This window comes from Xenopus tropicalis, chromosome 2 (genome assembly GCF_000004195.4).
Source record: "Xenopus tropicalis strain Nigerian chromosome 2, UCB_Xtro_10.0, whole genome shotgun sequence".
In the NCBI taxonomy this organism is placed as follows: Eukaryota; Metazoa; Chordata; class Amphibia; order Anura; family Pipidae; genus Xenopus; species Xenopus tropicalis.
Window position 1 is genome coordinate 170,542,025 of NC_030678.2, and position 16,143 is coordinate 170,558,167.

The 16,143-nt window shown below is 41.2% G+C and overlaps 1 protein-coding gene across 1 annotated transcript in view; it reads right to left on the minus strand.

The window, feature by feature from the left end:
- Nucleotides 1-3,907: 3,907 nt before the first annotated feature.
- Nucleotides 3,908-16,143, minus strand: part of prcp (prolylcarboxypeptidase) — a 32,805-nt gene continuing 20,569 nt past the window's right edge. The window contains 1 exon segment of the mRNA NM_001079171.1: nucleotides 3,908-5,959. Coding sequence (NP_001072639.1) covers nucleotides 5,752-5,959 — 208 coding nt within the window. The 3' untranslated portion in view covers nucleotides 3,908-5,751.

The window sequence follows — 16,143 nt, forward strand, 5'->3', positions numbered from 1 at the left end:
GGAGTTTTAACGTTAGCGCATGTGTATGAGCGCTTCGGGGGGGGGGGGGGGGCGATTGTGGTGTTCACACATGCGCACTTGTGGGGGGGGTAGTTGGGGGTGCAGAGTGGGGGATTAGAAATACGGCACTGGGCCTGCTGATTATTTGCTGTGTGTTACTAAACCTTTGCACCTTTGCACCCACCTATGGGTGGGTGATATCAGGGAGCGTGGGGCCAAATGATCGAATTATATTGGCGGCAATGGGGCAGTCGGTTCGGGGACCGCATCAACGAGCCGATGTGGTCCCCGATCCAACTGAATTTTCTAACCTGGGCAATCGATATCTGGCCAATTTCAGGCCAGATGTGGGACGGGCAGGCCCGTCGTTAGTCCCCATACACGGGCCAATAAGCTGCCGAATCTAAGGGACCCATATCAGCAGCTACAATCGGCCCGTGTATGGGGACCTTTAGAAAGCTAGGCTTGTCCTATAAGAAACAACAATATTGGTTTGTTAAAGCCCCACCCCCCCAGGAAATGCTCCTAAATGTTCCAAAAATCATTAATGCAAAGGAAGAGTGAAAATTGGCTGGCAGTGAAAGGGTTAAAATGCCGTCCATTCGTGTTAAAAATATCCGTTTTTTAATATTATTGTTAGCGATTTTGGGAAAGATACGGATTGGGCTCTCCCCCTGCCCCCCCCCCTGTGCTGCTAGAGGAGTAATTGTGAATATTAGTGTTTAATTACCCCCCCCCCCCCCAAGTGGGAGGCTGCCTTTGTACCCCGTCACACCAAGGCCCCACTGTTTGTTGATGGAATTAATAACAATATCAGCAGGGCATTTGTGCCCCGAGGGGGGGGGGAAGGAATTGTGTGTCGGAATCATTACTAAATGCTGCAGAAATCTCTCCGCCCCAGGAATTCAGCAGGTTCCCTCTATAACTCAGGGTCTAGCACTTTATTGCCCCCCCACCGGCCCGCACTTTATTAGAAAAGGCTGCTATGGATAAATACGGGCAGAGGCTCAGGTCCCCATAGGCAGAATCATTCAGCACAGTCTGTGTAGCCCCAGTAACCCATAGCAACCAGTCACGGCAGTTAGCTTTAAAGGGTAACTTAAACCATTAACATGAATCCCACATTAAAAACGAGACCAGTTGTTATTACCGGTTGAAAAATATTAGCCAGGGTCAAAAATATGGCTGCCTTAGCTATAACAGAGATTCACTGGGGGTGTAAATGTCAGGCAACCCCAATAACTCTAATTGATAACCTGGGACACAGGCTGGGGCCACCAATATTCCCAGCAATCCCCTGAGCCACTTGGGGCCACTGTATGTCCAGTATAGTAAAGCTGGGAAAATTATTAAACCAGAAGAGGGGGGGGGGGGGGCAAGGGAACCCTGGGAAAATCAAGATTTTGGTATGGCCCATCTAAGTTACACATTGAACACTAGAGTATATTATTATTATTATTATTATTAACATTTATTTATAAAGTGCCAACATATTCCGCAGCGCTGTACAATAAGTGGGTTTCATACATTGGGCATACAGAGTAACATATAAAGCAATCAGTAACCGATACAGGAGGGGAAGAGAGCCCTGCCCAAAAGAGCTTACACTCTACAGGGAATTACTGCATTTCATACATTGGGCATACAGAGTAACATATAAAGCAATCAGTAACCGATACAGGAGGGGAAGGGAGCCCTGCCCAAAAGAGCTTACACTCTACAAGGAATTACTGCATTTCATACATTGGGCATACAGAGTAACATATAAAGCAATCAGTAACCGATACAGGAGGGGAAGGGAGCCCTGCCCAAAAGAGCTTACACTCTACAAGGAATTACTGCATTTCATACATTGGGCATACAGAGTAACATATAAAGCAATCAGTAACCGATACAGGAGGGGAAGGGAGCCCTGCCCAAAAGAGCTTACACTCTACAAGGAATTACTGCATTTCATACATTGGGCATACAGAGTAACATATAAAGCAATCAGTAACCGATACAGGAGGGGAAGGGAGCCCTGCCCAAAAGAGCTTACACTCTACAAGGAATTACTGCATTTCATACATTGGACATACAGAGTAACATATAAAGCAATCAATAACCGATACAGGAGGGGAAGGGAGCCCTGCCCAAAAGAGCTTACACTCTACAGGGAATTACTGCATTTCATACATTGGGCATACAGAGTAACATATAAAGCAATCAGTAACCGATACAGGAGGGGAAGAGAGCCCTGCCCAAAAGAGCTTACACTCTACAAGGTATGAGACTGTGCAGCTCTGAAAGCTTCGCTAGACTCTGGTTTCTTAAAATCTTCTTTTCTTTTGTTATTGATTTACATTCAGCTGAAAACCTTGTCGGCGCCCATAGAATTAAAGTCGGACATTAATAAGACTCCTACCTCCCATCAATGTGTAATGCACAGGGTGGTGTAACAGAGGCCTCTGCTGGCCGCACAGGGTATAGCAAGCCCCATCGCCCCTTGGGTATAATAATCCTGTATTATATTGTGTGTACTTTATGTAGTATATATATACAATTAAAATTAGTTTTTGGTCACTGGTGACTTTTGTTTATACTATTTAGGGGACTCCTTGTATTTACAGTAGAAATACATTTGCATTCTGCCACTAGGTGGGGCCATAGAGTACAAACAAGCTATGGAACTTTTCTTTTATGGGGAACCCCACCCAAGCATAATTTAAGCTTTTTGAAATGAAAACATAAATTTCAAACAACTTTGCAATATATACCAGTGAACAAATCTGCAGCCTTTTCATGATGTTTAATGTAATAATCTGGTTTGGAGCCCCTCCCCCTGTTCCCCTGCTGATTGGCTGACTACTTTGTGACTCAAATACAATGAAACAGTAGTCACCTGTCCTTAGCCTGCCTCCTCCCAATCCCACAATTCCCTGCTGCACATGTGATGTCAATAAGGGAAGGAACATCCCAGTGCAATGCATTGTGGGTTATGTAGTTCCTGCATGCTGTCTGTAAGCTGTGGGGAAGTTGTTACAATCTGTAACATCAGTGTTTTAGTCCCTCCTCCCCTGCCAGGATTTCAAATGATGCAGAAAGAGAAGAACAGTTTTGCCGCTGGATTTCAGCAATAAACACTGTATAAGATCACTGTAGAAAGTAGATTGTGTATTGTATTAACCCCAGACATACCGGTAGGATCATTGTAGAAAACAAATTATGAATATTGCATTAACTCCAGACATGCCGGTAAGATCATTGCAGAAAACAAATTATGAACGTTGCATTAACCCCAGACATGCCGGTAAGATCATTGCAGAAAACAAATTATGAACGTTGCATTAACCCCAGACATGCCGGTAAGATCATTGCAGAACACAGATTCCGAGCATTGCATTAACCCCAGACATGCCAGTAAGATCATTGTAGAAAACAGATTCCGAACATTGCATTAACCCCAGACATGCCGGTAAGAATACTGTAGAAAATGCATTTAGTGTTTTACCCTTGAAATACCTGTATAGGACCTGTAAAATCACTGTAGAGAATTGGCTCAAAGTATTGAATTAATTAACCCCAGACATGCCAGTAATATCAGTGTAGAAACTGCATTTAAAACATTGAATTAACCCCTGGTAAGATTACTGTAGAAAATATTGATCTAGACCATTGCATTTACCCCAGACATGCCAGTAAGATCATCGCTGAAAATGGATTCGGAACATTCCATTAACCCCCAGTCATGCTGGTAAGATCGCTGTAGAAAAATTAATACATAGCATTGCATTAACCCCAGGCATGCCAGTAAGGTCACTGTAGAAATGCATTTGGTTGCTTGCCTGCCTCTGCGATACAGGTATATATTTTGGTGAATATTAAAGGGTCATTTAAAAAAATTTAAAAAAAACACGTAATCACTGGGTTTTTAAATCAGAATTTATTTTACAATAGCATACAAAATCCTTAATCAGTAACATTTTGAATCTGGGGGGTGGGGGGGGGGTCCGTGCCTAAACAGCAGCAAGCTGAGAAGCTGAGTGCATAGCAAAAGTATGGAGAGCTCCAGCATGGGCAGTTTTGGGTGTTCTGCCCAATCACAAATGTGGTTGCTACAGTCCCACTGTCCCTAGCAACCAGGCAGTGGTCTGTATGGAAACAAAAATGGAAGAAAAATAAGCAGAGGCGAGTAATAAAAAAAACAAAAAGGGACAAAATTAGGTGTCACTATTATTTACTTTGAGGTTGTCGGGGTCCCTGACCCTTCCAGCAACAATGAATTCTATTAGGAGCAATGAAAATGACTTCCATCTGCTTTATATTAACATTTATTTAGGGTGAAGTTGACCTTGAAACAAGTGACATCAGATATGCCCCCCCTAATCAAAGAGCTGCCATTTAATACTTGAGCCACCAATGAGATTGCAGAGATCCGGCGCAGATCCCCGAGTACCAGAACGCTTTCGTTTATTCGCACAATATCGGAGCAGAAGGATCCAGTCCCCTGTCGCTTCGTATTTTATACATTAATTTACAACGTTGCCTACACCACATTCAGATAAAGGCAGCATTTTACTGCACTGTTGGAAACTAGTGGCTCTCCAGATGTTGGTGAACTACAACCCGCAGCGTCCCATTGGCTGGCAGGACTAGGTGCTGTATTTTCCCATAATCTGAAGGGCCAATGGTTGCCCACGTCTGAAAATATACCATATAGGTTCACTGCTGATCTTCAGGTCTAGTATCTCATATCAACCAATCAGATGCTTTCTTTCAAACTGCAAATGAGCACTGACTGGTTGCTACAAGCTTGGACCTAAGTCTATGGGGGTTATGTAATAAAAGGCCCTATGTTTGCCCAGAAGCAGTAACCCCATAGCAACCAATTAGCAGGCAGCATTTACTGGTCAACTGTTTAAAAGCAATCATCCTATTGGTTGCTATGGGTTACTGCTCCTGGGCAAACTTAGTGCCTTTTATTACATATTACATGTTATTACCTGAGTTTCCCCTTCATAAATGTAGCCCTGAGGGTAAAGGTACAGGGGGGTATTCTGACTGCCGCTGCCCCCCAGCACATGACAAAATGCCCCTGCCCACCAATCAAACAGAAGTCTGCCAGTCACATGATCGTGTGTGTGTTAGATGCCTACATGGTTCAGTAATAGGAGCAGACCCTCAGACAGGAGTATTTTGGCGGCCACTGTTCTTCGCTGGGGGGCCGCCTCAGCCACAATGACCCATTGGCTACTTGCCTTAGCCTATCCCAGGGCCACTTTGGTGTCACAATCATAACTGAGTAAATTAAAAATGAATCAAAGGACATCTAACCCCCCCACCCCCAAAAAATAAATTGATTTAAACATAGCCCTCTGAGCAAACGTATGGGGGATATTAGCAGTTTTGTACTGCCGTTTAGTACTGCTAATCCCAGGATTGCACTGGGCACTTCCTGTACAGACTCTAAATAGAGCTGCTGAGCCAAAAGTCACTTTTTGGGTTTAAATCCCCTTTAGATGAAATATTACTTTCCTATTATTAACCCCCCGGCTACCGTGTTCGAATGATCAGGGGAAAACAGGACTGAATTCCTCTCTGGTGGGGGGGGAGGGGGCTGAATAAGATGATGAGGGTCTCGTTACTGCCATTTATAAGACCCACTCATCATTAACAGCACAGGGATTATTATCCATAGGCCAATAGGCAGCCAACGCTCCTTTAGACTGATTGGCCTTCAAATGCATCATCATCATCATCGGCAGAAAGTCTTTAGTCCCTCCCAGTTCTCGCTTGCGCAATCCATTTCTTCATGTATTCCACCTCCAGCGAGCGAGCCAGCAGCACCGACTTGGGGTCATCGGCGTTGTTAGAGCGCAGGTCCAAGTGGTGAGCCCCTTCCGGAATCAGAACAGCCAATAAAGAGTCACTCAGGCTCTCCTTCACTCCGCCGGCCGACCATGGATCCAAGCCGCCATTACTGAGAGGGGAAAATAAGTACAGGACACTTATTAAAGGGTTATTTATATAGAACCCCCTATATAATGGGATCATATAGTTTTATGGTATCTCTCTGTACAGGCTATGAGCAAACTTAGGGGGCTGTTCCTGCTGAATTGTGCTTAGTACAGGGGAATCCCTATGCTGCCATAGTTTTATGGTATCTCTCTGTACAGGCTATGAGCAAACGTAGAGGGCTGTTCCTGCTGAATTGTGCTTAGTACAGGGGAATCCCTATGTGCCATAGTTTTATGGTATCTCTCTGTACAGGCTATGGGCAAACTTAGGGGGCTGTTCCTGCTGAATTGTGCTTAGTACAGGGGAATCCCTATGTGCCATAGTTTTATGGTATCTCTCTGTACAGGCTATGGGCAAACTTAGGGGGCTGTTCCTGCTGAATTGTGCTTAGTACAGGGGAATCCCTATGTGCCATAGTTTTATGGTATCTCTCTGTACAGGCTATGGGCAAACTTAGGGGGCTGTTCCTGCTGAATTGTGCTTAGTACAGGGGAATCCCTATGTGCCATAGTTTTATGGTATTTCTCTGTACAGGCTATGGGCAAACTTAGGGGGCTGTTCCTGCTGAATTGTGCTTAGTACAGGGGAATCCCTATGTGCCATAGTATTATGGTATCTCTCTGTACAGGCTATGAGCAAACTTAGGGGGGCTGTTCCTGCTGAATTGTGCTTAGTACAGGGGAATCCCTATGTGCCATAGTTTTATGGGATCTCTCTGTACAGGCTATGAGCAAACTTAGGGGGGCTGTTCCTGCTGAATTGTGCTTAGTACAGGGGAATCCCTATGTGCCATAGTTTTATGGGATCTCTCTGTACAGGCTATGAGCAAACTTAGGGGGCTGTTCCTGCTGAATTGTGCTTAGTACAGGGGAATCCCTATGTGCCATAGTTTTATGGGATTAAAGCAAGGAAAAGAAAAAAGAACACATTTAACCCGGCACACCTATAAGTAACCATAAAAACAGTTCTTTATTATATACCAAGTAAAAAAGTTTAAAATGAGGGAAGACAAAAAGGAGATTTAAAATCAAAACCCTATACCTAGGAAAAAGTGACACTGACAGATCTATAGGTCAAGATCTCTCTATTGAGATATATCAGGGTTTGTTGCTATTTAGATCAAATCTAACAAGTAAGTAACAAATGTGTTGCAACACACCAATTCCCTGATTGAATAGAGGGGACTTGTACTTTATTGCAACAAATGTATCGGGTTCGTAGCACTCAGATTATCTTAACACGGGTAAGTATCTTAAACTATTTCCCAAATTTTTATTACTATGCTTCATATATTGCCGTTTTTCTATATAATAAAAAACAATACCACAGTCTGTGTGAGATTAAGTACTCATCTATTATTATTGTCCAAATAGTGTGTAAATATGTATTTAGATCATGACATACTATAACTGATAGTGTGACATATTCTCCCCACACGCCAAAAGGTTTGTAGGATGTGTCATATTAATGACATTGGTTTTAATTCAATATATCAGGTAAGTATCAAGTGTACTAGAAATCCAAGGAGTTCTGATTTCCCCGTAAGTAGTGGCCAAAATGCCACCACTTAGTTCACTATATCAGGTAAGTGATAGGTACTGGAGATCGAACTCCTCGGACTCTACCATAAGTAGTAGCTAAACGCGTATAGTTTGCGTAGGATTCTAGCTATGGCGACAGGCCCTGTTTTCAGATACTTATACCTATTACACTGCAAGATAGTGTGAATCCGTTGGACAGCGCTTATGTCGCATAAAGTTCGCTGTTGGTAAGCTGTTCATACCACCTAATCACCACTATTCATGGAGCACACTGGTATGGTAAAGTGTGCTGGCATCACACCCTCATAGTACCCAGAGTCTGGCAAATCCCACTAAATAACAGACTGTATCAAGCTCTGTCTTATTCATTGCCCTGACTTAATCACCCAGGAACAAAAGAGTAATACGGTACCGCGCATTCGCAGCCCCAACTATCCCCTTGAAAGTAATGTCTTGATATCAAGGAGGGCAACTTAGCGGTCTAGGTGTTCGGCAATCATTCAGCAACTAATCCGGGCTAAGCCCACTATGAGATACTTCGTTAAGCCCTCAAGACGCCGGCTGCGCAATCAACACCCAAAACTGTCACTTGTTATTATTTGACTACCGTTATTAGGGAACTTGCGTATAGTATGTTTATCGCTGTTCCCCCACTGCCTTGATCATACAGGGGGTGAATATTTGGGTACAATGTTACCGGTGCTTAGGCTGAGAATTCACACGGGGCTCAGGCAGAGTCCTTCCAAACGGCACGGAGCTCTAATAGCTCCCAGTCGTTCCAAGGTGCGCGGAGCTCAGACAGCTCCCGATCACCCAGAGCTCAGGCAGCTCCCAGCCGTTTAGGATTTACGCAGAGCTCAGACAGCTCCCAGCCGTTTACAGATACATGGAGCTCAGGCAGCTCCCAGCCATTTAAATTAACACAGAGCTCGGACAATCCCAATCCGTCCGAAATTACCCGGAGCTCAGGCAGCTCCCAGCCATTATCTAATACAACCTTAATTGGTGCTTCCGTAACTCCAACTCGAGCAGCTAATCTGTAATATTACTTAAGGAAAACAGTGTTCCTGTGCCTACTACTTGAACAATTTACCTCGGCACAGGAATTGTTAGCAGGGAAGAGCCCAATCAATCCCGTATCACATCACACAAAAGGTACAAAAAAGTCGTCCCCGCTAATAAAGTCAGTAAGATCCTTGTGCCTACTACTCAATATTTGTTACCTCGGCACTAGGATCATAGGTATAGGGTATAAACGCCGACGCGCGTTTCGCTTAAAAGCTTTATCAAGGCAAATCTTGCTCCTTTCTCTGATGGGTTCTTTTTAAACCCTAGCCGGCCAATCAAGCAAAGTTCTCTCCATTATGCCGTCCCATACGGCAGGGTTAAAACAAAAACCAGAAATGGAAGCATCTTGGGAATTCTTACCATATAAGCCAATCTGGATCAAAATGTATATTATAAAGTATAAAGAAAATATCTATAGATGAGTCATACATAGATTAATGACCCATAATGTGAGAGACTGTGAAGTGTCAACATGATAAACACTGATTCTCAATGTGAAAGTGAGTGTAAGACAAATATAATATAAAAATAAATAATAAACAGTGAAAAGTGTTCTCTTACAGGGGAAAGATTATAGAGAAGGTGAATTGTGTACTATCAGAGAGATAAGTGAATAAGACTCCTGAGAAAAGGAGAAAATTGTGCAGTGGTAAGTACTGCTTGATACGTTGAGAGTGAGCAGAATAGTGTGAAAATGTAATGAGAAGATGCAGTGAGAAACAAAAAATGAATGAGGACAAAAAGGTGAACATCTTGTGAGTACGTGAATTACTGATTCAAGTTACCAAACCTATAGTAACCGGTGAAGTACCTGATGTATATTATTCCCGTAAAAAAGTGCAGAAATCAATATTTTCATTTATACCGGTTGGAGAAAGGGAATTGAGAAGGAATATCCACCTACTTTCTCTTCTAAGCAGATGTTCCACAATATTCCCTCCTCTAATTCCCAGCAGTGCATGTTCAATTGCCCAAAATTTCAAATGTCTCGAGCAACAGTTATGATATTTTAAAAAATGAGTCGCAACTGTACTTAAGATTTTATTATTTTTCTGATCTTGTTCCGCATTCTTGATAGTGCTAATATGCTTCTGTATCCGTTTGTTCAGAGGCTGGGTAGTCATCCCAATGTATTTTTTATTACAAGGACATTCCAAACAATATATTACGTTTGTAGTTTTACAATTAATGTAATCATTCACGTAGTGTATATTACCAAAACGATCTCTAAAATTTTTTTGATTTTTAACTAGACTACATGACACACAATTACCGCATTTATAGGTTCCCCTTGCTATAGGTTGTCTTTTTTTGGTGACAAAATGACTCTTGGTTAAATGATCTTGTAGATTCCGACATCGTTTGTAGCAAAAGGACACTTTTTTAGGTAAAGTATGTTGTAAATCTGGGTCCTGACGGACTATGGGCCAAAATTTATGTATAATTTCCTGAATCTCTGAGGAGTGAGGGCCAAAGGTGGTAATAAACCTAAGTTGTTGATCCTTCATAGGTCCTCTAGGATTTGTCCTCAGTAAATGTTCCCGATTGGTTTTTGAGGCCCTATGGTATGCCTGTTTTAAGGTTCTATTTGGATAGCCTCTTACTTTAAGTCTTCCATAAAGTTGCTTGGCTTGGACCTTAAATTGGTCAAAGGTTGTACAGTTCCGTCTTATCCTTAGGAATTCCCCTGTGGGTACTGATTGTTTGACTGTATTTTGATGAAAACTATTGAAATGTAAGATGGTATTAGTAGCTGTTTCTTTACGGTAAAGATCCGTAGTAATATTAAAATATTGATCTATAGATACAATGAGATCTAGAAATGGTACTGATTGCTGTGACATGGTTTTTGTTAATTTAATATTAAGTTTGTTATTGTTCAGAATGTCACAAAAGTCATCTAATATATTTGTGGGACCTTCCCATAGGAACAGGATATCGTCAATATAGCGAATCCACAGAGGAATGTAGTGCGCATATAGACTTAGATCGTCACAAAAGACATAATCCTGTTCCCATTTGCCAAGGAAAATGTTGGCATAGGTGGGAGCACATGCAGTTCCCATCGCCGTCCCTTGTACTTGTAGGTAATAAGTATTATTAAACACAAAAAAATTGTGATGTAAAACAAAGCTCAATAGTTTTAATAGAAAATGTGAGAAATCTTGATCCATTAAATGATCTGTTTGCAGAAAGTACTGTACCGCTTCTATCCCATCCTTGTGCTTGATGGAGGTGTACAATGCTTCTACATCTAACGTCACCAACCATGTATCTTTAGTTACATGGATCCCTTCCAACTTGGCTAGTACTTCAGTTGTGTCTCTGACATATGATGGCAGGGACAGAACATATTTTCGTAAAGTAAGATCAATAAATTTGCTTGCATTTTCTGTTAAGTTCCCGTTCCCTGAAACTATGGGTCGCCCCGGGGGTGTAGTACTATTTTTATGAATTTTTGGTAAGAGATAGAAGGTGGCTATTCTCTGATGTTCAACTGTAAGAAATTCCTTATCTTGTTGTGAAATTAAGAGATCTTTGAAAGCTTCTTCAATTATTTTATTGTATTTGCTAGTATACACTTCCATAGGGTTGAAGGGGAGTTTTTTATAAGATTCAGATTGTAATTGACGTCTGGCTTCAAGAGTATATAGCTCATTGGCCCAAATGACCACATTCCCCCCTTTATCGGACGGTTTAATTTGGACATCTTCCCATGATTTAATTTCCTTGAGGGCTTGTCTTTCTGATTGTGAGAGATTGTCCGAGCTAATTGATTGTTTTAGATTAAGCTTTAAAAAGGCTTCAGAGACCATGTCCTTAAATACCGCCACGAACTGACTTATGGCATAAGAAGGAGTGAAAGTTGATTTTTTCTTTAATTTTTTTGCTGAATCTATTGAGTCTTTATTGGGAGGTTCAGTCCCACAGGTTAAGCTATTCAAGGTCTCTAGCATTTCTCTATCCATATCGTCATTTAATTGAGGGTCATAATTCGGTTTCCTAAAATGGAAACCCTATGGAAGTGTATACTAGCAAATACAATAAAATAATTGAAGAAGCTTTCAAAGATCTCTTAATTTCACAACAAGATAAGGAATTTCTTACAGTTGAACATCAGAGAATAGCCACCTTCTATCTCTTACCAAAAATTCATAAAAATAGTACTACACCCCCGGGGCGACCCATAGTTTCAGGGAACGGGAACTTAACAGAAAATGCAAGCAAATTTATTGATCTTACTTTACGAAAATATGTTCTGTCCCTGCCATCATATGTCAGAGACACAACTGAAGTACTAGCCAAGTTGGAAGGGATCCATGTAACTAAAGATACATGGTTGGTGACGTTAGATGTAGAAGCATTGTACACCTCCATCAAGCACAAGGATGGGATAGAAGCGGTACAGTACTTTCTGCAAACAGATCATTTAATGGATCAAGATTTCTCACATTTTCTATTAAAACTATTGAGCTTTGTTTTACATCACAATTTTTTTGTGTTTAATAATACTTATTACCTACAAGTACAAGGGACGGCGATGGGAACTGCATGTGCTCCCACCTATGCCAACATTTTCCTTGGCAAATGGGAACAGGATTATGTCTTTTGTGACGATCTAAGTCTATATGCGCACTACATTCCTCTGTGGATTCGCTATATTGACGATATCCTGTTCCTATGGGAAGGTCCCACAAATATATTAGATGACTTTTGTGACATTCTGAACAATAACAAACTTAATATTAAATTAACAAAAACCATGTCACAGCAATCAGTACCATTTCTAGATCTCATTGTATCTATAGATCAATATTTTAATATTACTACGGATCTTTACCGTAAAGAAACAGCTACTAATACCATCTTACATTTCAATAGTTTTCATCAAAATACAGTCAAACAATCAGTACCCACAGGGGAATTCCTAAGGATAAGACGGAACTGTACAACCTTTGACCAATTTAAGGTCCAAGCCAAGCAACTTTATGGAAGACTTAAAGTAAGAGGCTATCCAAATAGAACCTTAAAACAGGCATACCATAGGGCCTCAAAAACCAATCGGGAACATTTACTGAGGACAAATCCTAGAGGACCTATGAAGGATCAACAACTTAGGTTTATTACCACCTTTGGCCCTCACTCCTCAGAGATTCAGGAAATTATACATAAATTTTGGCCCATAGTCCGTCAGGACCCAGATTTACAACATACTTTACCTAAAAAAGTGTCCTTTTGCTACAAACGATGTCGGAATCTACAAGATCATTTAACCAAGAGTCATTTTGTCACCAAAAAAAGACAACCTATAGCAAGGGGAACCTATAAATGCGGTAATTGTGTGTCATGTAGTCTAGTTAAAAATCAAAAAAATTTTAGAGATCGTTTTGGTAATATACACTACGTGAATGATTACATTAATTGTAAAACTACAAACGTAATATATTGTTTGGAATGTCCTTGTAATAAAAAATACATTGGGATGACTACCCAGCCTCTGAACAAACGGATACAGAAGCATATTAGCACTATCAAGAATGCGGAACAAGATCAGAAAAATAATAAAATCTTAAGTACAGTTGCGACTCATTTTTTAAAATATCATAACTGTTGCTCGAGACATTTGAAATTTTGGGCAATTGAACATGCACTGCTGGGAATTAGAGGAGGGAATATTGTGGAACATCTGCTTAGAAGAGAAAGTAGGTGGATATTCCTTCTCAATTCCCTTTCTCCAACCGGTATAAATGAAAATATTGATTTCTGCACTTTTTTACGGGAATAATATACATCAGGTACTTCACCGGTTACTATAGGTTTGGTAACTTGAATCAGTAATTCACGTACTCACAAGATGTTCACCTTTTTGTCCTCATTCATTTTTTGTTTCTCACTGCATCTTCTCATTACATTTTCACACTATTCTGCTCACTCTCAACGTATCAAGCAGTACTTACCACTGCACAATTTTCTCCTTTTCTCAGGAGTCTTATTCACTTATCTCTCTGATAGTACACAATTCACCTTCTCTATAATCTTTCCCCTGTAAGAGAACACTTTTCACTGTTTATTATTTATTTTTATATTATATTTGTCTTACACTCACTTTCACATTGAGAATCAGTGTTTATCATGTTGACACTTCACAGTCTCTCACATTATGGGTCATTAATCTATGTATGACTCATCTATAGATATTTTCTTTATACTTTATAATATACATTTTGATCCAGATTGGCTTATATGGTAAGAATTCCCAAGATGCTTGCATTTCTGGTTTTTGTTTTAACCCTGCCGTATGGGACGGCATAATGGAGAGAACTTTGCTTGATTGGCCGGCTAGGGTTTAAAAAGAACCCATCAGAGAAAGGAGCAAGATTTGCCTTGATAAAGCTTTTAAGCGAAACGCGCGTCGGCGTTTATACCCTATACCTATGATCCTAGTGCCGAGGTAACAAATATTGAGTAGTAGGCACAAGGATCTTACTGACTTTATTAGCGGGGACGACTTTTTTGTACCTTTTGTGTGATGTGATACGGGATTGATTGGGCTCTTCCCTGCTAACAATTCCTGTGCCGAGGTAAATTGTTCAAGTAGTAGGCACAGGAACACTGTTTTCCTTAAGTAATATTACAGATTAGCTGCTCGAGTTGGAGTTACGGAAGCACCAATTAAGGTTGTATTAGATAATGGCTGGGAGCTGCCTGAGCTCCGGGTAATTTCGGACGGATTGGGATTGTCCGAGCTCTGTGTTAATTTAAATGGCTGGGAGCTGCCTGAGCTCCATGTATCTGTAAACGGCTGGGAGCTGTCTGAGCTCTGCGTAAATCCTAAACGGCTGGGAGCTGCCTGAGCTCTGGGTGATCGGGAGCTGTCTGAGCTCCGCGCACCTTGGAACGACTGGGAGCTATTAGAGCTCCGTGCCGTTTGGAAGGACTCTGCCTGAGCCCCGTGTGAATTCTCAGCCTAAGCACCGGTAACATTGTACCCAAATATTCACCCCCTGTATGATCAAGGCAGTGGGGGAACAGCGATAAACATACTATACGCAAGTTCCCTAATAACGGTAGTCAAATAATAACAAGTGACAGTTTTGGGTGTTGATTGCGCAGCCGGCGTCTTGAGGGCTTAACGAAGTATCTCATAGTGGGCTTAGCCCGGATTAGTTGCTGAATGATTGCCGAACACCTAGACCGCTAAGTTGCCCTCCTTGATATCAAGACATTACTTTCAAGGGGATAGTTGGGGCTGCGAATGCGCGGTACCGTATTACTCTTTTGTTCCTGGGTGATTAAGTCAGGGCAATGAATAAGACAGAGCTTGATACAGTCTGTTATTTAGTGGGATTTGCCAGACTCTGGGTACTATGAGGGTGTGATGCCAGCACACTTTACCATACCAGTGTGCTCCATGAATAGTGGTGATTAGGTGGTATGAACAGCTTACCAACAGCGAACTTTATGCGACATAAGCGCTGTCCAACGGATTCACACTATCTTGCAGTGTAATAGGTATAAGTATCTGAAAACAGGGCCTGTCGCCATAGCTAGAATCCTACGCAAACTATACGCGTTTAGCTACTACTTATGGTAGAGTCCGAGGAGTTCGATCTCCAGTACCTATCACTTACCTGATATAGTGAACTAAGTGGTGGCATTTTGGCCACTACTTACGGGGAAATCAGAACTCCTTGGATTTCTAGTACACTTGATACTTACCTGATATATTGAATTAAAACCAATGTCATTAATATGACACATCCTACAAACCTTTTGGCGTGTGGGGAGAATATGTCACACTATCAGTTATAGTATGTCATGATCTAAATACATATTTACACACTATTTGGACAATAATAATAGATGAGTACTTAATCTCACACAGACTGTGGTATTGTTTTTTATTATATAGAAAAACGGCAATATATGAAGCATAGTAATAAAAATTTGGGAAATAGTTTAAGATACTTACCCGTGTTAAGATAATCTGAGTGCTACGAACCCGATACATTTGTTGCAATAAAGTACAAGTCCCCTCTATTCAATCAGGGAATTGGTGTGTTGCAACACATTTGTTACTTACTTGTTAGATTTGATCTAAATAGCAACAAACCCTGATATATCTCAATAGAGAGATCTTGACCTATAGATCTGTCAGTGTCACTTTTTCCTAGGTATAGGGTTTTGATTTTAAATCTCCTTTTTGTCTTCCCTCATTTTAAACTTTTTTACTTGGTATATAATAAAGAACTGTTTTTATGGTTACTTATAGGTGTGCCGGGTTAAATGTGTTCTTTTTTCTTTTCCTTGCTTTAATTACTATTACACACTGAGCACCCTATATTTGAGTGGTAGTGCGGGGTTCTCCTCTAATATACATAAATAGTTTTATGGGATCTCTCTGTACAGGCTATGAGCAAACTTAGGGGGCTGTTCCTGCTGAATTGTGCTTAGTACAGGGGAATCCCTATGTGCTACAGTTTTATGGTATCTCTCTGTACAGGCTATGAGCAAACTTAGGGGGCTGTTCCTGCTG